General features: G+C 35.7%; 1 protein-coding gene and 1 non-coding gene across 3 annotated transcripts in view; both read right to left on the reverse strand.

Annotated features, from left to right (window-relative positions):
• Positions 1 to 65: 65 nt before the first annotated feature.
• The window catches only part of LOC106124714 (serine-rich adhesin for platelets), a 39515-nt gene continuing 15936 nt past the window's right edge, over positions 66 to 23644 (reverse strand). Inside the window, exons 3-13 of one of the 2 annotated variants that reach the window (XM_013321636.1) lie at positions 6435 to 6633; positions 6063 to 6297; positions 3231 to 5962; positions 2947 to 3150; positions 2547 to 2714; positions 2332 to 2467; positions 2014 to 2220; positions 1607 to 1741; positions 1224 to 1507; positions 932 to 1101; positions 66 to 820 (exon numbers count right to left, since the gene is read on the reverse strand). In XM_013321636.1, the coding sequence (XP_013177090.1) occupies positions 437 to 820; positions 932 to 1101; positions 1224 to 1507; positions 1607 to 1741; positions 2014 to 2220; positions 2332 to 2467; positions 2547 to 2714; positions 2947 to 3150; positions 3231 to 5962; positions 6063 to 6297; positions 6435 to 6633 (4854 nt within the window). In that variant the 3' untranslated portion in view covers positions 66 to 436. Of the gene's footprint in view, positions 821 to 931; positions 1102 to 1223; positions 1508 to 1606; positions 1775 to 2013; positions 2221 to 2331; positions 2468 to 2546; positions 2715 to 2946; positions 3151 to 3230; positions 5963 to 6062; positions 6298 to 6434; positions 6634 to 23644 lie in introns of both variants that reach the window. The other variant, XM_013321635.1, reaches the window with a different exon arrangement.
• On the reverse strand, positions 8380 to 8451 carry TRNAQ-CUG (transfer RNA glutamine (anticodon CUG)). Its single transcript has one exon. It is a non-coding gene; the product is annotated as a tRNA-Gln (tRNA).

A 23644-nucleotide genomic window follows, 5' to 3' on the forward strand; every position in this document is an offset into this window, starting at 1 on the left:
GCCGACAGCAAGTTAATAAATAAAACAAATTCTTAAAAGATAAATTTTATTTAGATCATGGATTACGTCGTCCATTTGAATAGAAATAGCTCAAACGGAAAAGGTTATCCATACAATTGCAATAAATAGATTTTAAATACGTGTTTAACAGTTAAATATAAAGAGATTTGACTGGGCTACATTAATTTACAATCTATATATACAATGCCCACATTCTGTATGGCTTTAGTGGTTTTTATACTTTTACTATTACAAAGTTATGTGGCTTTACTTGAAATATAACTTAACGCTTACAATGCAAATCAGTCGAAATAAAAGAAAATATTCTAGATTTAAGTACTGGCTTATACATAATAATTTACATCGACTACACTAAATGTGACAAAAAGTCGTTTTTTTAACTTTGTCCTTATATTACTTAGTATCGTTCTAGTTATCAATCAGGATCAATGCTAGAACTGTTGAGTGCAGCGTAGTGACAATTCGATTCATCGCTACCATCGGAACATTCTAGAAAGCCGTTACATACGCTGGATGTCGGCAGACACTCTCCCAGTGGACATCTGAAACCTTTACACGTATCGTAGTACGCGCGTCTTCTGTTCTCTGCTGTCTCCAAATCTGCATAGAAGTCTTCGTTTGATTTGTTTTCGTTGTCTTCGTTGAAAGTATCGTTCTTGTCGCGTGGCGTGTATTTATCTATGACGCTGTCGATCCATTCGATGTAATTAGAGACTTTGGTGTAGACGCCGGGACGATTCGCGCGCGCGCATCCGTACCCGTTGCTTGTCACACCGTAGATATACCATTTGCCATCTTCCTGAAATAATCAGATAAATCCTTAATAACTTTTATTCTCGAAATCCGATAATATTTAGATGAGATACTTTGTTATTTTAACATAACTAAATGCCGGTGGTAATGCACTGACCTGGCACATGAGTGGTCCTCCGGAGTCCCCTAGGCATGCGTCGCGGCCGCCGCGTTCGTAGCCCGCGCAGAACATGTCCTCGGTGACGCGGTAGAGCGGCAGCAGCCTCGTTCGCCGCCGGCACTCCGCCGTCGATATCACCGGAAGCTCTACCTCCTGTAGCGTGTCCGCTGACAAACAAGTACAATTAGTTATAAACATCGTCACAGTTCAAGAATTACAACCGGAATCGGTTATAAATTTTCTTTTATAAAGTTATTGGTAAGGTATTATTAATAGTCAAAGTATTTACGAAAGACTCGTTCATGTTCGTAAAGCTGACCCCAACCGACGACGCTGCAGTGTGTGCCGGCGGGCGGGGGAGCGCGCGACGGTGGTAGGCAGGCGGGGCGTAGGCGCGCGTGCAGCTGTAGCCGGTCGACGCGCAGCAGCGCGATGTCGTTGCGGAAGCCGCGTGCAGCGTAACGCGGGTGCAGCACCAGCTGCCGCACGCGCGCCACACGCTCCCACGGCCCTCGCGGCCACGCCCCACGTCTTAGTGCTCCCAGGCGCGCCACCCAGTGCGCTTCCGTAGCTCTATATAAAAGAAATATCATGTATTTTTAATACATCAATGTTACACCTTGGTTGCCTTGATATTTTTATAAAGTTAGGAGTTAAAAAGGTAATACTTACTGATAGAAGCAATGGCTGGCGGAGAGCAGCCACTGGTCAGCGATTAGCGTGGCGCCGCACTGGAAGTCCCCGTCGCGATAGAGCGCCGCCTGCCAAGGCCAGGCGCCCGCCGCCGCGCCGCCGCCGCCCACCACCCTGCCCCACCGCACGCGCTCGTCAGTTACACGCCTACCCAACACACCACGCCTCACGTACACCGTACACCGGACACCAAATATCGTACACCTTGCATTTTTAACATCGGTGAAGCCAAGAATACCGCTATTTTGCATTCGATCGAGTCAAGCATGTTTCATAAGTCTGGTATGAATTTAAAAGTATTCAAAATTGCTGCGTTGTACACTATTTCTTCATCACTTCCTGTTACTACTATTCTGGAGATAATGCGTAGTAGTGTAGCTATTTACCTGGGTTGTTGTACGTCAGCATGTGGCCGCACTCCACACGCGAGATCCTGGCAGCGCACGCGCAGCGCTCGGCGTCGCGGACACTGGGCGCGTCGGAACGTCAGCCTGGTGTCGGCAGCGCGCGCCGCCGCATTGTGCCACACCTCCCAGTACCCGGCTGTGCTTATGCCGCGACCCTCACGCGCCTCGCGGGACCATCTTGATTCGCTAAAATCAAATTGAAAGAAAATGAAATTATGTAGGTGCCAAAGTGCTTTATATGTAATTTGTTTATGTGGTTGCAAATTATATTGACTACGTTTCATTGTTGCACCTTACCTGAACGTCATAGCACGACATATTGCTCTACCAAGATCAGGTAATTGCAGGGAACTATGAGCTTCAGCTACAACGTCCGCAAAGTTCTCCACACACAAACGACCCCATTCACCGCGTTTCCGAACCATTACGAACCCTGGAAAATATAACTTATTTTATTAAATAAAAAAAATCACAAACATCTTACAAATGTTTGTGATTTTTATAATTTTTACCTTCTTCATTATAAGGTACAACTTCATTATCTTCAATTTCATCAGATAGAGCGACGCAAGTTTTTTCATCATCACCTAGAGGACAGTCCGGTGTTCCATCACAAACTCGTGACATGTCTATACATTGTCGCGCATTGGAGCAAACGTATTGATTTTCGTTACACCATTCTGAAAAAAACATTTATTTTAAATCTTACTTATATTATAAATCGAATGTGTGAAAGAATGAATGGATGGATAGAAGTTCGTTAGAAGGTATTTCCAGAACGACTGCATGGATCTCGCAACTAACATAGTCTGGAATAACACATAGGATACTAATTAAGTTTTTTAACCTGAGTGGACGGAGTCGAGCTAGTCTAGAATATTTCTCACTTAAAGTTTAAAAATAATACCTTACCACATTTATTTTCATCGGAGTAATCCCAGCAGTCCACTACTCCATCACAGATCTTTGCTTGAGAGAATTCCGCTCTCAGGTAGTCGGCACAAGAACACGATCGCTCGTCCTCCCCACCCGGACAATCCATAAGGCGATTACATCTGGATGTATTCGGCAAGCAAAGTCCACTTGGACACCGGAATGACGTTGTATTACTGCAATCTTTAAAAAATAGTATAGTATAGTTTATAGATCACAAATTAAATAAAATTAATTTGGATTTTAATTTTTGTTTGGTTTACCTTCTTCGACATCATTTACTACTTCTTTTTCCTTCTGTGGTTTGAATTGTGCCTTGCTGTGAGTCTTTTCTGGTACATTAAAGTTATTATCCTCTTGCTTCGAAGGCTGTGTTTTATGGTAAGTTTTTGTCAATATTTTGAATCCAGCCTGATTAAGCGTATAACTTGACGGTATAGCTTTAGTTGATATTACTCCTCCGGGACGACGAAATAAACTGCTGTTACTGGAGTCTGTAATTGAGGCTAGACTTGCTAACTGCTTCAATTTATCAAATGTTAGCGTATTTGATTGATTTATGGGAATTTCTAAAACGACATCAGGTTCTAGAGCTAGCTCATACGCTGGAAGATTTTGAGTTTTGTTCGCTTGCTTACTGCTAACACTTCCAGTTACGTGGTAGGACACTCTGTATGTTCCTTCGGGAATAGTTTTGTCGTTTGAAAACTTGTCCGGAGAAAAATATGCATCGCTTAATGTCGAAGGACCTAAATCACTGCTAGATTTAGGAAATCTATTATTGGTTATTGGGATGTTAATCCCAATACTCATGTTATCAGGCATACTAGCAATCACTTCATGATTTACTGTTTCGTATGCATCATTATCGGCAGATGTAGTCATTTCCAAGCTGTCATCATCAACAGTAGTTTTATTAAAAGCAGGTATATAATTTTCTGTATTTAATTCTTCAATAAGGGTTTGAGCTTGAACTGCGTTATTAAAAAAACTACGTAAGTTTTCTTTAACGATTTGTTCATTTTTTATCTTCGGTCTTGGTCTTAGAGGTCTGTTTACGCCTAAATTTGATTTTACAGGCATTAAAGTAATAACTCTAGCTGTGGTACTTTCAATCTCTTCTTCAGGAATTACTTCAACAGATCCTCTTATTTCAATAGGATCGTTATCATCATCATCATCAACTACCTTATCAACTACTGGAGTTGATGAAGTGGGTAATGAGGTTTCCGGTTTTTTTGTGCTTTGGGCATATTTCTTAATAAGATCTGTTAAATTTCTCAATATTGAAATTTTGCTTGGAAACTTTGGTGTTGTGTTTGGAAAAGTAGCGTCATTTCTTGTTATAATTGCTTGTAGAGTATCGTTGTAAAATTTTTCCGGAGAATTTTTTGTAATAGTGTCATTATCATTTGTCGATGTATTCACTAACTCCCAAGTATGATATGGAACATCTGTTGTTGGAATAATTGAAACTTTATCATTGGGGCGACGAGTAGTATTTTCTTTGGTAATATGCTTTTCTGTTGTGACCCTCGCTTTAGTAGTGGTAGTTTGAGATTTAACGGTTACAGTAGAGGTAACTGTAGTGGTTGCTTCAGTAGTAGTAGTTGTTGTAGAAGAAGTTGTAGAGGTGGAGCTAGAGATGGTTAAATTGTGCTTCTTTAATATTGACGTTCCATCAATCGAGACTCTTTCTGTGTTATTATCTTGCGAGCCCGGTCGTAAAACATTTATCATTGTTGATGTCGTTTTCTCCTTTGGTGGCCGTATAATAGGTTTACCGTCATCAGCATCGTCAAGTTTAGTTTCTTTCATATTTTGTTTAGCGTCACCAATTTTGTCAACTGGTAAAGGAAAAGGTTTTGGGTACATTGACCCGAGCGTTTCCAAATCTTTAAGTGGTGGTTTAAACGTCGGCAGAGTGAAACTAGTATAGACTGGACTGGGGACATATATGTCTGCAGCTAAATTTGGATCTATGTTATATAAACCAGATGGTCTCCGAGTGGTTTTATCTGTATAATGTATAGGTGGATTCGGATTTAACATGCTTTCCAGCATCGAAATATCTTCAACAACTTCTGCAACTCCGATTCTATCTTTTGCAGTAGGTTCACTTGCTGTTTCTAGAACTTGAGTTGTTTGTTTGCTTGAAGTTGTTTCATAATATGGTCTTGTTATTGGACGCCAAGGTTCATTGTCAATAACATGTGGCACTGTAAATAATGTATCAATTTTCGGTAAATCTTTATCATGATTATCATTGGTAAGGAGGTCAAATAATATTTGTGAAACATTAGCCGTTGTAGTTTGTACAGTCGTTGTTGAAGTTGTTGTTGATGGAGTCGTAGATCTGGTTGGAGGTCTTTTAGTAGTTTTAAAACTTGTTTCTGGTTTTTGTGTCGAAGTAGTTCTTGTTTTTATTCCTAGATTAGACATTATTGTGAATGGCTTCAGTTTTGATGTGGATGATGCAGCGGTGGTTGCTTTAGTGATTGGTAGTTGTGTTGTTATTTTTGTTGTTGGTGCTTTAGTTGTAGTTGTTTTCGCCGGTATTGGTTTATGACTAAGTTTTTCGTCACGTTTTGCAGGTACGTTGCTATGTTTATTTTCTGTTATGTCTGCTTCTGTTTTTGTTATTTGGAAGGAACCTTGTACAACTGGAATGTTTTCAGTATCTATATCGGGTTCATCTGGATCTCTTTTCTTTGAAGGTTGATTCGGTTTTACAGTAGTTTTCCGGACAACACCTATCCTGCTTTGGAGGGTTTTATCACTTCCGTTTTGGTTCGACAATTGTTTAGGTTGATAACTTGCTAAAGTTTCATTTAAGGCTTCCATTACTTGCGACTCTGAATGATAAGTATGCTTCAAATCTCTTTTTATTGCTATGCTGTTTATATCTATTTTTATTTGTCCAAATGAAGGTTGCTTAGATAATAAATCCTGAACTATTATATTCTTAAGAGAATCTTCTATATTCGATACAGAACTGAAAAAGAAACATATATTAATAAAACATTTGGCTAAATATCAAACTAGATTTAATTGTTTTTAATTACATTATTACGGGTACTAATAATTAGAAATACCTTGGTATTTTTCTTCTATCCAAGTATATTCTGAAGTGCACATCTAATTTTCGATCGCCAAAGCCGGTGACCATGGCGCCTACGAATGCCTGTCTTAGAGGCGAGGGCGCGGCAAGCGCCTGCCGCAGTCCGACGCTGTAGCGGCGCGCGCGCTCGTTCCACGCGGGGCTACCGGGCACGCCCCCATATACGTCACCCCGCGTCACACGGAAGTTACCCTCGAACGTCATTATTGCTGAAAATTAAACACCAACATCTTAGTAGCGGTTTGCTCTCAAAAAATAAATATTTTTTTATTATGTAACAAGTTCTAGTGGCGCACAAAGAGACGCTGACATGACTCTCCATGTACTAGAAATAAGTAAAACTTACGTTCACCGTTATCAGGTCTGAGGGCACCCATGTAGAAGGCGAGTGCTGCGACGGCAAGCACAGCGACGGCTGCGAGCAGCGCGCCCGCCACAAGCGCCGCGGAGCATAACCCGCCACCCCTCGAGCCTCGTCCTGCACCACTGACGGGCACGCGAGGGTAACCCCCGCCAGCGAACCGATACTCACTCTGTAACACAGACTACTCGAATAAGGGATGATTGTCATTTTATTATTTTTATAGCTTTTATTGGAGGACTTGATGTTAAATCAATTTTTTTTGATAGAATAGTAGTGTAGTTTGACTGTAACTCACTACTAAATAAAGAATATTCAGTGGTTTCCTCCAGTTTAGTGTCAATGACCTTATCGCTTGAGTTTGCTCATATCCATTTTAATAATATTTTTTTTTAATATAGTCAGTAGTAAATCATAAATATGTACATATCGAACCTTCCAATCGTAAACTTAAATGCAAATCTGATTTTATTGTGTGCGAATACACCGTCGGTATCATTAAGACCGTGCGATTTAGTGCGATCATTATCAATCCGATGAGCGGCATCAGGCATCCCGCGCCGGTCGCGGTGGTCAAACCCGCCGCCCTCCCCACCCCCACGAACCCCCAGCGACGCTAATCACCCAACACAAAACACCCAATCAAATCCTTAGGAATGCACCGACATCGAGTTGAATAAAGAAGTAAATACAATTATAGGAACAAGAAACAAATCCTTGCAGTTGATTGAAAGCCTAATCGGTTTGGACGATACAATAATTTCAAATAAACAACTTTTTTATATTTTTTTAATTAAGAAAGCTTCAAGGAGAACTATGATTGGTAACATGAGACTGTGAATTCAAGCCCACAGGTGATTTTTTGGAACCTCAATAACCTATAATTATTATAACAAAAAATGTTACTGTTATACCCAATTAAGAAATTTACAAAACTTGAAATCATGTTACTCCTCACTTTTATCATCCATGATTTCGCACGCAAAATGTACCAAATCGCCAAAAAGATTCCTTCCCCTTTCACAAATTATTTTAAATTGCGTAGAAACGATCCAACCAGTAGGTTACCGCAGATTGGATCGTGCCTAAGCGTGTGTGTTCCTAAATATTTTAAGAACATTATTTACAAGACAAGGCCCGAATTACGATGAGACAAAAATCTCTGGTCGGTGCTTTTTCGTTCGCATAATTACACGGTGGAAACGGCTATCATTAAAAAACGTCTCGCATTTTATATACAAAGAATGAGGGACAGCTCACATGGAGATAGCCACTTATGTAACATTCTACACTTAAAAAATACAACGAAATAATACTCATTATCTTGCTTATTCTTTAGAAGTGGTGTATGTTACAAGACATGAAGTGCAAACCGTATATTTACCAAAAAATGGCACATATATTAAGTGTAATCCGATATATCGTTATTATTGGTACATAAATATGTTAAAAGAACGTTTGTTGTCAATGATTAGTGAGCTTTCTTAATGAATTTAATATTTATTTTTAAGTTTTATGGCGTTCAACGTGATATGGTCACTGAATTCTCGTATAACACTACGCTACGGACTCCCTTATTGCAATTATTGTTTATTTATTTATCGTGTTGGAGCGACATCCGTCTCGTAATTACATACCATTTTAAATGAAGAGTTGCGTAATGAGGTCCTCGAACCTGACGCAATTGCGATGATGACTTGAAAGTGGAAATGTACCCATCTGTACAACGTAGGGTACCTTAAGATGGTACCTCATTACTTTTTGGATCTTCCTTCTTTTTAAAAGGATCTCTAGATATTAAAATTCGTTCGTAATAAATTGTATGTTTTTATATTTAATAATATTCGTAGATTTTTGCGTATAGATACACATTATTTTCAAGGAACATAAAAAAGAAAAACACATTTCTTTTTACCTATCAAAAAATTCAAGGTCCCACCGAGACTTGAACTCGGATCGCTGGATTCAGAGTCCAGAGTGCTAACCATTACACCATGGAACCGATACAAAGCTTTCGGTATATACCTAACTATATTATCCTATATTTATTTTAAGGAATTTCAACGAAATTATCACGCACAACTCAATACTACGAACTGCGAATGTGAAGCTCTTTCTATAAATATCTTTTAGCACAAAGACATCTCGCGGTTCGTGATACAATTTTAGCTTTAACTAACGACTTCGGCTTACGTGGGGAAATATCTATATTTAAGTATTTAAATAAATGTTTATTAGAAATTACTATTATATGAGTATTCATCTTATTGTATTCATCTACATACCTTATACAAAAAATACGTAATTAATTTGTCTTATTTTACCAATATTATAAATTTGAACGTTTATACAGATTGTTAAAAGGAATGAATTGATGGATAGATGTTCGTTTGAAGGTATCTCCAGGATGGCTTAATGGACCTTGATGAACTTTGACATAGTTGTAGAACATAGTCTTGAAGAACGCATAGGCTACTAATTAAGTTTTTTTTTAATTCCGCGCCGACGCAGTCGCGGCGACAGATAGTATAGTAATATTTTTATTTTAACGCAGAACTTTATAAACGATGCGAAGTTCAAGTGTCCTTTGGACTTACACTTTTGTTGGCGACGAATATGTTCGTTTTTGAATTATAATAATCGAGACGTAGCATATCAATTTAACATCAAAATTTTAATTGGCTTTTTTAAAGGAACGGGCATTAAAAGGAATTTTTTGTAGTAAAGCAATAAAGAAGTAAAGATAATTTTAAAAATACAAGAAACGAAATGTGCATTCCTTAACAACAATAGAACTGCAGATTGGCTATTTTATGGCAGACATTAGAGGAAGGAATTTTTGCATTTAAAAATATTAAACAATAACAAAATTCAACGTTTCTTAAAATTAGACAATAGATGCAAAAGACGGCCACGGCGAGGGAACCATAAAATGTTTTAAGTTTATTGCACCTAATTTCTATAATGGCTTGCAAGATGTGCAAGAACCGTGGAACCAGATGCCAAGAAAGAATTCAAGTAAATAATAAATATATAAAATAGTAATATTCGATATTAAGTGATATAGTGAAATTAGTATGTGAAATAAGTGAGTGTCGCCCCAGTTTTATCCCCAGATAGAGTCAGTGTAAATAACTCGTGTATGTCGTATGTATATAGCTCTCAAGGTACATCGCCACTGTAATGTAAGTTTAATGTAAATTGTTTATAACCTATATATTATTGTTGTCATATGTTGGATAGGTTATTTTAAGAATGTACATTTGCGTAAATTACTTGTTATGTTTTAATGTGTCATTGTCGAAGTAGCATTCCACTGCCCATACATGTTTATATAATTTTGAATACAACAATTTTAATAATTCATACATCTTAGATTCATTGTAGTCTGTAAATGACGTGTGTATTTTTATGTCTAAGATGTCTTTTTATATTTGTGTTTAACCTATGTTTATCTCAAATAACATGATGCAGAATTTGTGTAATATAAATTATTTGTATTTTAATGTGTATTAAAATAGTCTTATGCATAGGTTTTAATTGTCAATGTATGTTGTGTTCTATTTGTACCTTTAATGTTTTAATTTGTAAACATTGTATGATTATTTTCAAATAAAGATACATCTAAAGGGTCAGTCGAAACATGCGGGGGTCCGAGCGCTACCTGTTTAGCGCGCATATAAATAGGGCGCCGTTCGGCGCAACACCAGTCGCATCACAGCTTCTACCGAGACCACACGCACGCGTTTTGACTGACCCCGAGGAATTGCACAATTTAATTTCAAGTGTTTCTCTTGGGCGATTTTCCTGCGTTTTTGGTCGTAGCAAAATTGGCTACTCTTTTGTGGGTCCTGGATCGGTGTTACCGGCGCAAAGTGAGGTCCGAGTTGCGTGCCGCAAGGTGCAAAACGAGGTCCCTTACTTTATCTTATTATCACCGGTCACCCAATTGGGAGCTTGTCCCAGGCAGCGAGTAGGTAGTGCCTTCACGGGTGCTACCTAGCTTCAAGCAGCCGAAACAACTTTTGTACATTCGTTAACAATAATTTATTGTAAAATATTCTTCATTTAGAAATAGCAAATCAGGTGTTAATAGTAAAGTAAAGATACAGTGTGTATTTCAATTGAATGACAAATGAATGGTATCATATGTAAGGAGGTGACCTGGTGACCTCGGCCAACTCGGTCAAACACAGTGTACCGCGGCCTGTAATCTTGCTGTGTAATTTTGTTGCATTTGTTTCACGCATGTCCAAGCCCTGCACTGGCCGTTGAAATAGCCTACTGCGGTATAACTTAATACGATACGTTTATGTTACCGTAAACTTGAAACAGAGCTATTAAATGGTCAGAATTTTAATAATACACTTTAACTATTTATTAACTTGTCCTAATTTCATTGAAATTTGTAAATATATATAAGACAGGTATATCCCGAAAGTTTTTTTTTAACAATTAGCAATTTTTTTTGTCAATTTACTAAAATTTCTTGTACCATTCCAACTAAGCTCTAGGCTTGTGCTATTATATGGTTTAGGACATTATTCGAGTGGCGGAATTCAAACCCCCGAACTTGTGATCGGAAATCCGTACCCTCAACCATTAGGCTATTGACGCTTCATTTGTTTTCCTTTGTATCGGTCCCATGATGTAATGGTCAAAAGTTGATCCGCTTATATGTTTCGTTTTGTTTTAGTGGAGAATAGAGATCATGTTTTTATTCCACTGTTAAATAAGTCACACGATATTGTTGTACGATCTTTAAGCATATTGTATATGATCTTCTTATATTGTTTGTTTTGCAACTTAACAGGATTGTTTATTTGTTTTATAGTAAGTTGATTTGTTCAGGCTGGCTCGGGGCGTTACCCTCATCACAAGTCAGTGAGTTTCTTACAGCCGTGCCGGGGGCGCTGTGTACTTAAGTGTTGAGCCAAAAGGCTTAGATGTAGTTAACTATTTTAATTTCGCGAAAGTATATGAATGTAATGTAAAATTCTTGGAAGCGAATTCCTTTTATTCGCTTCGAAAGATACTGAGTTCTTTAGTTTTATTTTATTGACGATTTTCGCCCTATTTTACAACTGGTTTCCTCTCAAAATGTAAACTTTTACGATATTAAAGAGCTTTAAATATTTAGACGAAATATAGTCTGTAAGCCTGTCGTACTTTCTTTTTATTTATTAAATATAGTTTGCTCTAGAAGTTAGCGCCAGCTTACTAAGTTGCGAAGTTGCGAAGCCTTTAAGCTACGATAGTTTGAAATTCGTACGTATATTTATAGTGTCTGAGTAGTATTTATGTAGATTCCTAGGCTCATCCACGGGAAATATCAAATGGCCCTGAATGCATGCGCGCAGAGGTTGACCTTGTAGCAGATGACGACCTCACTCGGACCTACTAGTCCGCGCATGCGCACATCGCTCCGGGATGACCCCTGTCAATGAACGCAGGGACCAATACGACCTTGGTTATTTCATTATTACATGCATTTTACAAATTAAATAATATATTTTGTTGTAAATTACTACTAAACTGTAGGCAGAGAATGTTCGTTCGCGATCATAAGAGTTATTTTTTATTGTAATGATTAATTAAGTAATTATGTGAACTTAATAAGCTGCTAAACTTGAATATTCCAGGAGGGTAAACTATCATTAATGGTCTAAAATTTATACAATTGAATTGTTTGTTAGTTTACAATTAACATCAATTAGATCAAAAATTCATCAAGTAAGAACAAGCATTCATGTGCGTGATGTAAAAATGTTTAGGTCATGGGTAAACTTAGATAATAGCTTAATTGCAGCAACTAATTTGTTAGTCATGGCTAGCATTGGATATTATTCAATCGATAATAGTTATGTTGTAACTTTAAACAAATATAAATAATTGTTATTCGCTAATTGTTACATACTTTAAAAGTGGTAGAGCCCGCTTTAACATCTTCGCACGAATTGGCCCGGCTCGCCCGGTGAAATACCACGACCACACAGAAGACAGGCGTGAAGTGGAAGCAATTCCGCGTTTCGTCTGATGTGTGTGCGTCCCGGAGGCCTAACTTAGTCCTCTTTCCCTTCCCACCCTTTTTCTTATAAGGAAAGGATGGGAAGTGGAAGTGGATTTTCCGGATGAGAGGATGCATGGAAAGGGAAAATATTTGATTTCTTTGCATCCTCTCCTCCGTCGATTAAAGGTAGGCAACGCATATGCAATTGCGTATGTCTATTGGCAACGGTCGCTTCGCTATTTAAGCCATTTCAGGTGGCTGTTCGCTCGTTTGCCACGCCAAAAAAATGAAAATACTAACCGTTGATTTCTGAGACTAATCTCTGTATAAAATATATTGTCAACCGCGTTATTTTTCGACAAAACTGAGATGAAAAAAAAAATTAAATGGGCATTTTAGTCTCAAAACCCACGGTCAGTGTGTTATAAAGTACACTGTCTTATTTGATTAAAATAATTAAGTTAAGATTTGTCGACCAAATGCTTGTCAACCTAAAATTACCATACTTTATCATCTCAGACCACAACAACATATAACAACATAATAGCCATTATATTTGCGGAGTTATTAACATCAAATGACAGTACGAGTACGTAAGCTTTTTAAACAGTATAACAATGATCGCGTCTGTCACGCTAGCTTTGACTCATTTTCCTTGTCTTGATCGTGTCCTCAATTAGCTAGATCACTGGCTGGAAACATCAGCGGGCTCTATTCATCTTGTCTGATGATTTCACATGAAGGTAGAAGAGGCAGAGCAATAAACAATACAGTACTGCAATTGTTTGTACCCGCAACGTCAATACTCTGCGTTCCAGTGATAGCAATACTATACTGCACTGCCTCATTGTTTCCTCCTCGTGTGAAATTAAACACGACATACGACAACCTTCTGTGTAGCTATTTGTTTTATTAGATATAATATGCAGGAAGCGTTTTTTTCATTTGAAACCTTCAAGATTTATATGCATCTTAGTACCATGTACGTGTTATTATATTTTTTTCCATATTTGTATTGGACACCATCACCAACATTTGATAGATTTATAACCGACTTAATGGTACGATACGAAGATGTCAATGATTTAGCATCCCTTTTCAGACTTTTATGCGTATATAAATGGAGATATTATTTCTTTGCATGCACATAAAAAACTAAAAAGAAATCGGCAAAAGATATGGAATTGAATAACTTGATATTACCCACCGTAATCATATGCAATTATCAGTCGATAAAATATAAATTATTTTAAAAGAACAATGAACTGTACCTTTACAATGCAATTGGTCGACACAACAAAGAAAAACATTAAACATAACAAACGGACAAATAAACGTCACGTGTTCTTTGTCTTATATTTTTTCATCATCATTAGCTCACTATACGTCCTCACCGAGCGGCTCGGAGCCTACCCTAAGTTAAGGGTGATTAGGCCATACTCAACCACGCTGGCCAAGTGCGGGCTGGTTGACTTCACACATACCCCCGAATTTCTTCTCAGATATGTGCAGGTTGCGTCACGATGTTTTCCTTCACCGTAAAAACGTCCGATAAATGTACATATATAAATCGGAAATCGAAAAACACATTGGTACATGGCGGGATTCGAACCCTGGACCTGCAGATTGCAAGTCATGTGCTTGACCACTGAGCCACCGACGCTCCATTATATTTTTTACCATTCGTAAACAAATAAATTGGTATTTTAGAAATTATAATAATGAATTACAAAAAATATTTTCAGTAATAATATTTATCTAATAGTATTATTATAAATTAATACTTTGAGTTCAATGGAGTCACGTTTAAATCGAGGACAGGCGATGCCCCGAGGTGTTCGCAGCATCGCATGATCGAAGGATTGCGTTTAAACTAAGTATTTTAACTACAAAACATATCCGGGTTAAAGAGCCTATGATGTTAATTATTTGATTTATTAATGTAGCTGAAATCTGTCTAATACAAGTCTGTAATCTCTGACCGATTCCTCTGGGTTAAGAACGGCTTTAGGGTAGGACGCGGTCGGGCGAACGCCCAGGGCGCTGGACAGAAAGGGGCTTCACAGGTCTGCAAATTATACAGCTTCACGTAACCTTGTTAATAACCCTCCCCCCCCCCCAATAGTAACAAGGAGACGCCGCGCCGTAGGAATCTCTCCCTGGCCGCTAGTTGACTTGTAATCGTTACTGCCTTCATTATCTGCCTGCGCTTACAATTTTTTTTTTGAGAAACTAATAAAATATTAAATAGCGTATAAAAGGTTTCTAAAAAAGAAAATAAAAAACGATAACAGTGCATTGGATTCTACATTGCAACACAAAAATGTATCCGGTTATGGAGAAATATGCGTTTGATTTTTTCGCACCATTTTTATGAACTCCTAGTAACAAAAAACTTAATTTTGATGAGTTCGTTGATACTGTTTCTCTTTATTACATGTTTCAAATTGATGTTCACTAAAAACCATGACCAACTTCATAATATTTCGAAGTTAAAATTGATAAAAACTATTATAGACACTTCTAAGGCTTTGAACTAAACCAAGGTTATTTTTAAATGGATTCGCACTGGTATTTAAGATAAAACAAGAAAGTAATTCTGTGCTTTAATAAAGTCTTAGTAAATATTAAAAAAAAACTTTACTATTAACACTAGTAAAAGAATGTGAAAAATACAATTTAACACATAAGGATTAATTAAGTGACCGTAGCACACCGTTTTGTCGTATCTGCCTTTTCATATGTTAGTCCTGTCATCTTGAATAATGTTTCGTTATTCAGCTTTTGTATTTTTTCCGGTGGAACATCTTTTGTGATCGGGTTTTATGTGTGAATAAGACGCGAGGATTACAAGGAATCAGATAATATAACTATTCCATGAATTATGAACAAAACAATATTAATTACAGGAAACAAACTCAGATGATAATACTAAAGTGTATGGCATTTGTACTTGATAAATATGATCTTAAAGGAGAATTATTATAATAATTGCTGTCCAAAATTTGTATTTTAAAGTAAACATCCATTGGCAAAACATTACTTTATATAAATACCCTAAACAAGAAATCTTTAAAGCCTAACTTTGCTTGTACTTTCATCCTTTTCGTAAGTGATGAGGACTAGAAAAATATAATCCTGCAATGTCATTGGAGCTGAGGGACGGAGGGTAGTTGCTTGTTTTACAACGTACAGTTAAGTAAGCGTATTTTCTTAAATTTCATTCGTTCATATTTGGAAGCTCAGAAAGCTTTGTAAACATCAGAATATAATATTCAAGAGTAATGTTTATGACGAGTACTAACGGTAAACAAAGAATTCTGTATCAAATAAAGAATGCAGAACTAACGTCCATTGCCAATACAAATTATAGCAATTGATGACTGATGGTAATACGCAGTACAACAGCGTGCAGCGCATTCCGCGCAACAGATTGCCAATGACTACGCACTCCACAAGCCATCAGTACAACAATGTAATCTAACTGTATCATACTCGTGTATGTCATTATTGAGATTTTAATTCACGATATAACTTCATCGTTCAAACTTTAACGTAAACATAAAACATCTACTGCAGGTATTCATTTTATTTTTTGTCATACTACTTGGTTATATGGAATGCTAAATATACATACTACCGTTTATGTTAAGGAGCATATACTGAGTAACGTATAAAACATCTTATCTTACTAATATTATAAATGCAAATGTTTAGATAGATGGATGGAAAGTATCTTCATTATGTTTGAACGGATTTTGATGAAATTTGACACAGATGTAGAACATAGTATGGAAGAACACATAGCTTACTTATAAAGTTTTTTTTAATTCCGCGTGGTCGGATTCCCGGGCCTTAGCTTACAGTTTCAACGTTTGTAATTTACTAAAATTACAAACGTTGAAACTGTAAACAGTGTGTGATCTTATTACATATGTCTTATAAAAGACTTGTTATTTACACTGTTTTAATATTCCAAAGCGAATCTTTAACCATCAGAATCACTGCAGAAAAAATATACGGAAGGACTTAGTCTTAAAGTGATCGATTGTTCTAAGATGGTAGCATATTAGCACGCAAAAACATAAGATTGTAACTTTCTACAACGAAGGGTCTTTGCTACGTTAAGGATATGCAAGAAGCATATTAATACGGTAGCTTCATACCGATAGTATAGTCAGAGGCAGTATGTCGTGTAACGGTGAGCGCGTCACGCCGCGTCACGCACGCCACGGTCCAACGCCGGCGACACGGCCGTTGCCGGCGTGGATTAAAGTCAATTCCTACATTATCTGTGCTCCGCTTGGACGCTCCCGATGTTGAAGAATTAAATAAATATAAATAATAGAGACGTAGGCTTCCTAGAATATATTTAGAAGCATCGATATATTGTATTCTAACAAAAATTATCACTCAGAAGCATCGCATAAATTTGCATTAATATTAACTTTGACCTAGACATTATGACCATTTGTATTAACTAGCCGTAAACATTTTAATTCTTCTTTTTTTTATATCTTAAAACCACCATGAAATAAAAACAACCAACGACATGTGGACTTCCTTGAATTCATAATAGATTTTGCCAACGAAATAAAAAGAAAAAGCTGCGCATAATTTAGGGCCAAATAAAGAAATATATTCTTATGCTTTGTGTTATAATAAGACGCAATATCACAAACAGAGTACGTCTAAAAATGTTTTAAATAGTTTACACATAGACAAGTACACTTATCAGCATATAAGCTAATGTCAAGTCGCGTTGTATGGTAAAGCACTCATTATGTAATTAACACCATATACCACTACATACACCTGATAACGTTATTCAATTAACGTAAATAAATAAAAACAAGTCTTCCCATTAAAATCAAAACATTTTTTTTATATCAGACGGTAGCAAACGAGGAAGGTAGCGAGCGGCCACCTAAAATCGCTGAAATAGCGAAGTGACAGTTGCCCATAGACATACACAATTGCATATGTGTTGCCTATCTTTAATCGACGGAGAAGAGGATGCACGGAAAGAAAATATTTTCCCTTTCCATGCATCCCCTCATCCGGAAAGTTCACTTCCACTTCCCATCCTTTCCTTATAAGAAAAGGGTGGGAAGGGAAAGAGGACTAAATTAGGCCTCCGAGATGCACACTCATCAGACGAAACGCGGATTTGCTTCCACTTCACGCCTATGTTCTGTGTGGTCGTGATATTTCACCGGGCGAGCCGGGCCAATTTGTGCTAAGACGTTACAGCGGATTCTACCACTGTTAACATTTTAATTACATTAAAATAAATACATTATTATGTTGGAATATTTATTAATTATCAATTTCATCGGGAACTGATAAAATAAATATTTTTTAAAACACAAATACGTATTCAAGTGCTTAGTACAAACACGAAACAATAAACATTTTGTGCAGAATGTGACAATGCATTCCAATGTACTCCTGTCTTTCATCCGGTTGAGATAATATTATTTCAGTCCGACGCCATTCAACCACTTTCTCCTAACTGTCTGACTCACTAACAATTTCTAGAATGCTACTTGGGTTTGGTTTTTACACACATTTTGTTATCACTGATAGTTTGGAATTAAAGCAACTTGAACGTAGCCTTTTTAAAATAAATTTCTTCTACTCGAATGTCTGGTTAATTGTAATTTATATTTTAGTTTTATAAGATTTTTACAGAAGATAAATTTACTGTCATATATTAAGATAAAGATTCTTCGAAAAATATTTTTATGTTTGTTATTGAATTTATTCACTTGAACAAAGTAATTTCCGTGTCGTCTAAAAATGATCCTTTTCGAGAGCAGTGGTAGGGCCTTGCCCGATCTTGTGTGGGTCAAGGATCGGTCGTTGACCCCACATCCTCCCACTCGACTGAGAATAGTACACGCATTTTGAACCTTCGTAACGGAATCATAGAAAGTTAATTTTGTTTCATATAGTTAATAGAAAAATCAACACACAGTCAACTATCTTAAAGAATGGCTACATCTAAAGGCACAATTCATGTGTGTTTCGGATTTAATTTTTAAAAGATCAGTTTTAAGTTTTCTTAAATTTTTTTACGATAATTTTTAAACCTTTTTTTTAAGGTTCGAAGTAAGGGGATTTTTGTTATAACATGTTCACGTCGTGATACTGGTCGTAAGTTACAATTATGTTTGTACTACATCTAAATTAATAAAATGAATCATTGAACGAGTCTCGAAGGATCGTAATGAGAATTTACTGGTTATTGTGCAGAGAAATTTCATTTACGTCTTATTACAGAAAGAGTTCAGTGTTCGTGGATTTGCGATCCATCATTTTTAATCCTTCATTATGACCGTGATAAATGAGTGTTCGGGAATCGTTGCCGAGGCCGATGTTTGTATGAAAGTATGAAAGATTGCCCAAATTAAACTTAGTCATTAAAATCGTACCTTTGTGTAGCAATATTAATGCGTATCGAAGATTCTGAGACTTGTAAATTGGTAGTCCAATTTATTGATGTAACTTGTTTTGTTATAAGAATCAAAATTGCCGTAAAAAAACGACTTCAATTAATATCCTGTCATCAATTTAAAAGTTCATTTTCTGCTTAAATATTTTTCACCTTTCGTTTTGTTGAATTTCCAATTTAATCTATCGAACCAAATGAAAAATAATTTAAAATATGTTTATTTTAGTAGGCAATTAATATTATAATCGAGTTGTTAAAGTTATCATGTTTATTTTTGCTATTTCTATATAAGGCAAGTACTAGGAGCGCATAAATGCACGTGTATAACTGCAGGCTACAGCAGACGCGGTTTTATATAGCGCTTAATCATTTCCATTGTTCATAAATAGTATAATAGTCTTCTTTTAAAGGCGTAGGATTCAGATAAGATTTACGAACTGTTATTTATATACATAAATACATTAATAATATCATTCAAGTTACCATATTGATCAATTAACTTTACAATATAAAATTATCGTAACAAATCTATCTTAGCTATTTCCGAGTGTATTCAATGCAAAACAAAAAATGTGTCCTTTTGTTAATAATTATATAGACTAACTCATAACACTAATCGTGGGTTTCTGAGACTTAAATCTCTAAAACAAATAGTTAAATCTATTTTGTCACAGATGACACGGAAGAGGGTATGTTTCATACAGAGATTTCGGTCTCAGAAATCCACGGTTAGGGAATCTTTTTATAATCATAAAACGAATGAAAGGTCTAACAAATCAGAACACCACTGATAAAGTTTATGTAGGGGTATCTTTTGGCCCTTATTATTTTTTATTTATATATTTTTTTATTATCACAATTTGGCTGAGATTTTAATTAGCCGGGTTCAGGCTAGCAGCGCGCATACGAACATTGAACCCGACTGGGTCATATGCCCCGAGCTGGGCCAACGCTGGCTGCCACATATCTATATAACACATATATATCCACATATAACACATATGTTTTGTACTTTATACAGAAAATAATATCTATTTAACTTATTATAAATAAAAAATAACTTGGCTTTACTTTTTATTTCCTATCTTTTATAATATCTCTCTCTATCAAAATCATTACAATCATTTGACTTTTGTAATTACAATAAGGAAATTTAAACATTTGATATTTCCAACGTCATCGTGACACTATATCTCTCAGTTTTCTTTAAAAATGTACAGATAAAAAATGTTTTTGAACAGATTTGACGTCATTGAAAACCCACGATGAAACGGAAAAACGTACACGTTATGTATATTTCATTAACTTAATTATATCCGTACGTTAACCCTGACGCATACATATACGCGATATGATATAAAATTGAACAAACTCTCACGTTCATCAAGATCTGTAGCCAGATAACAACAAATCATGAAAATACAACAAAAACATTATATCCGAGTCTGCAATGGAATAACATGACTGTAAGAATATTTAATTTAATTAAGGAAACTAAGGTCGTTTCTACACAATTATACATACTGGATAATCTTACTAATATTATAAATGCTAATGTTTAGATCGACGGATGTCTGTTTTAAGGAATCTCCAAAATGGCTGCATGGATCTTATCTTATCGAAATAGATATAGAACATAGCCTGGTAGAACACATAGACTACAAATTAAGTTTTTTTTTCAATTCTCGTGGACGGAGTCGCAGACGACAGCTTTATTCTTCTACTCAGTATTAGTTGTTTAACGTATTCATTTATTTATCATATTTTAATATAGTACATTTCATATCCAAAAAAATATACAAAACATATTAATAATTGTTTTTTTGCAAGAGACGACCGCGCTATATTAAAATTTGTAACTCTTGCTTATTCCATTGAGTTGATGAAAAAATATAAATAATAATAGTTTCTTTCATTTATTGTTTATAAAATAGACTTAGGCTGTAGATTTACTTGTTTTTTTCCTCAACATGGACGGGGAGAAAGGCATTGGACCCACTGACCCACTCAGTCGAATTACTTTCCTTGTTGCATTGTCAGCGGCGAGAACTCGTTAAATTATGCTTATTAAAGTCTCATTTGTTATCAATACAATAAACGAAGCAAGTGAAACTTATTCTTCGTAATTATTTTAAGAAATTTCCAACAAAAAAAGTGGCAAGACAATTTTTAATTTCTATTGGTAGTCTTATCATGTAAATTATAAAAAAAATGTGGAACATTTCATCTGTGTATAAAGGCAAGATACAAATTTACAAAAAAAAACTTTAAAAATACTACAAAATTATTACGATATGTGTAGCAAAATTAATATACATCAAGTGATATATGTACTACATAAATAATCGAGAATTCATTAAACTAACAAATTACAGTAAATAAATTAATGTAAAGTTATGGAGATTTATAAATTGAATCATAAACAAGGAACCTTGTTTGTAAATTTGAATAAATAAACATTCGGCCGACACTAACAAAGTGTAAAAGAATACTCGTATGTATAAGTTATGTGAGTCATCAGGTCTTTATATATTGGAGGCACAAATGCGAAGACAATGAGATGATAAGCAACAGGCTTGTAGCACATAACCTCGGAAGCGAACCGGAACCAAAGCCAAGCAAAACATGAAAAATATTAAAACGATACGTTATGTCAAAGGATTTTATTTAAATTAGCTTTACTCCACTGATGAACTTTTACTCTAACTCGATAAGTATTTTGCAATTTTCAACCTCAATTTGCTGTTGAAAAAGTTTTTTTTTTAAATAGTGGCGATCAGAGCTTAAGTTATAAAATAAAACTATCACAAAACAAAAACACTGTAGTAATAAATAAATAATAAAGAGAAAAGATTTGTTTAAAATACATCAAGTAAAAAATTAATGGACCGATTTCAAAAACATTGTCATTAGAAAGCTACATTATACCTTTAAAAAAAAACATTATACCTAAATGACATAAGCTAGTATTTATTACTATTTTTTACTTAATCCATATAGATTATGTCTATAGTAGAGTATTAATAGAATTAATAAACTTAGCATTCTATAGATAAGCAAGAAGTCCGGTTAATCGAGTTGTAGGGGGCGTTGTAATCGCGGAGCCGGTCGCTCACGGCTCACGGCTCACGGTCGCGCCGGCTGTTGCACTGAAGACGCGTCAAGTGCGAGGCGAACCGCACGTAACACCGCATTACGACAACAAAACATTGCACATACAACGACGCTTTCTATAAATAGAGTTGCGTCTATGCTGAACAAAAGCTGCAAGCTACTAATGATTATGCTTTTGCGTCTTTTTTGTGAAATTCTTGAAACGTATTTAAGTTGGGCTTAATTTTGAGCTTTGTGTTCTTTCAGGATATGTTCTACATCTATCCCAAATTTCATCGAGATACGTTCAGCCGTTCAGAAGATACCTTCAAACAAACATCCACCTGTCCATCTAAACATTCACATTTATAATACAAAGATTGGTTTACTAATTTTTATACCTTAAAATAACAGAAAATTAAATATGAATAAATAGATAATTATCGTTTAACGAAGCAGCCAAGAGTTCCTGATTATTTACATAATTTATTACCTAATATAACAAAGGTAAACTCTTTTGAATTCCCACATAGATGGAATTTGCAGACATATTAATGTCGGTCTACTAAAATAAAACTGAATGGAAGAATCTTCGAGTGGAAACTGGTTAACAAATTATGCAAAGGCCCACAATATTTAATTATGGCAAGTGTATGCATTTCGTATTCTGTAAACAAATAAAACAAGCAATTCAGAGCACAAGTCTCCCGTTATTAAAGTTAATAATAACTTCTTCATGTTATTAAATAAGAGTAAGACGATATTAATGTTCTTGGAATAAAAGTAGAACTAACTCTTTTTATGTTACATTATCTCAAGTTCCAATATGAAGAGATAGCTATCATCCGCGACTCCGTCCGCGCGGTATTATAAAAAAACATAATTAGTAGCCTATTTGTTCTTCCGGACTGTGTTCCACAAACACCTTCAAACAAAAATCCATCCATCCATTTATCCAAACAATCGCATTTATAATATTAATAAGATAGAAACGTGACGAGAAAAAGTTTTCGTAAATTATTTGACTGATTGTTAATAAGTTAGTTCGAACGGTAATGACGTGTGCAATCCTTGACGTTAGGTCTAACAATGAATCAGTTTTCTTACAGGAGATGAATTTATCATGAGAATGGACGCCAGTATGCCGCCGGCATCGCATAAATCAAGTAAAATCGATACCTATTTTGTTTTCTAGAGAAAATATTTCTCATGTTTTGTATCTGTACAAATACTTTACGACCCTATTTTTAGACAAAATGGAGCTATGATTATATTTCAATCAGTGGTATAGGTATCTGCTTATATATTATGCTTAATTTTATAGCTAATGCTGCATTCAGACTAGTTTATTAAAATAATTATTTTTAATGTTAAATGACGGTCGCTTATTACTCGTAATTCGACCATTATTTATAATCAATGTTTTTTTAGTTTTGAATAGCTCGATGCACGTCTTCTCCATATTAATTTTTCATGAAAAATTTCAAGGTCATCCGTTCGCCAAATTTCCTTAAAAAAGTATATAAAATTTGTTACTAAAGTTAATGTAATGATTTCTTTCAGTCATTTAAAATTTCATCAAATAATCCGATTCCCAAGTTACTCAGAATGATTTAAACTGGATGAAACAACGTT

This window comes from Papilio xuthus, unplaced genomic scaffold, assembly GCF_000836235.2.
Source record: "Papilio xuthus unplaced genomic scaffold, Pxut_1.1 DF825946.1, whole genome shotgun sequence".
NCBI classification, from domain to species: domain Eukaryota; kingdom Metazoa; phylum Arthropoda; class Insecta; order Lepidoptera; family Papilionidae; genus Papilio; species Papilio xuthus.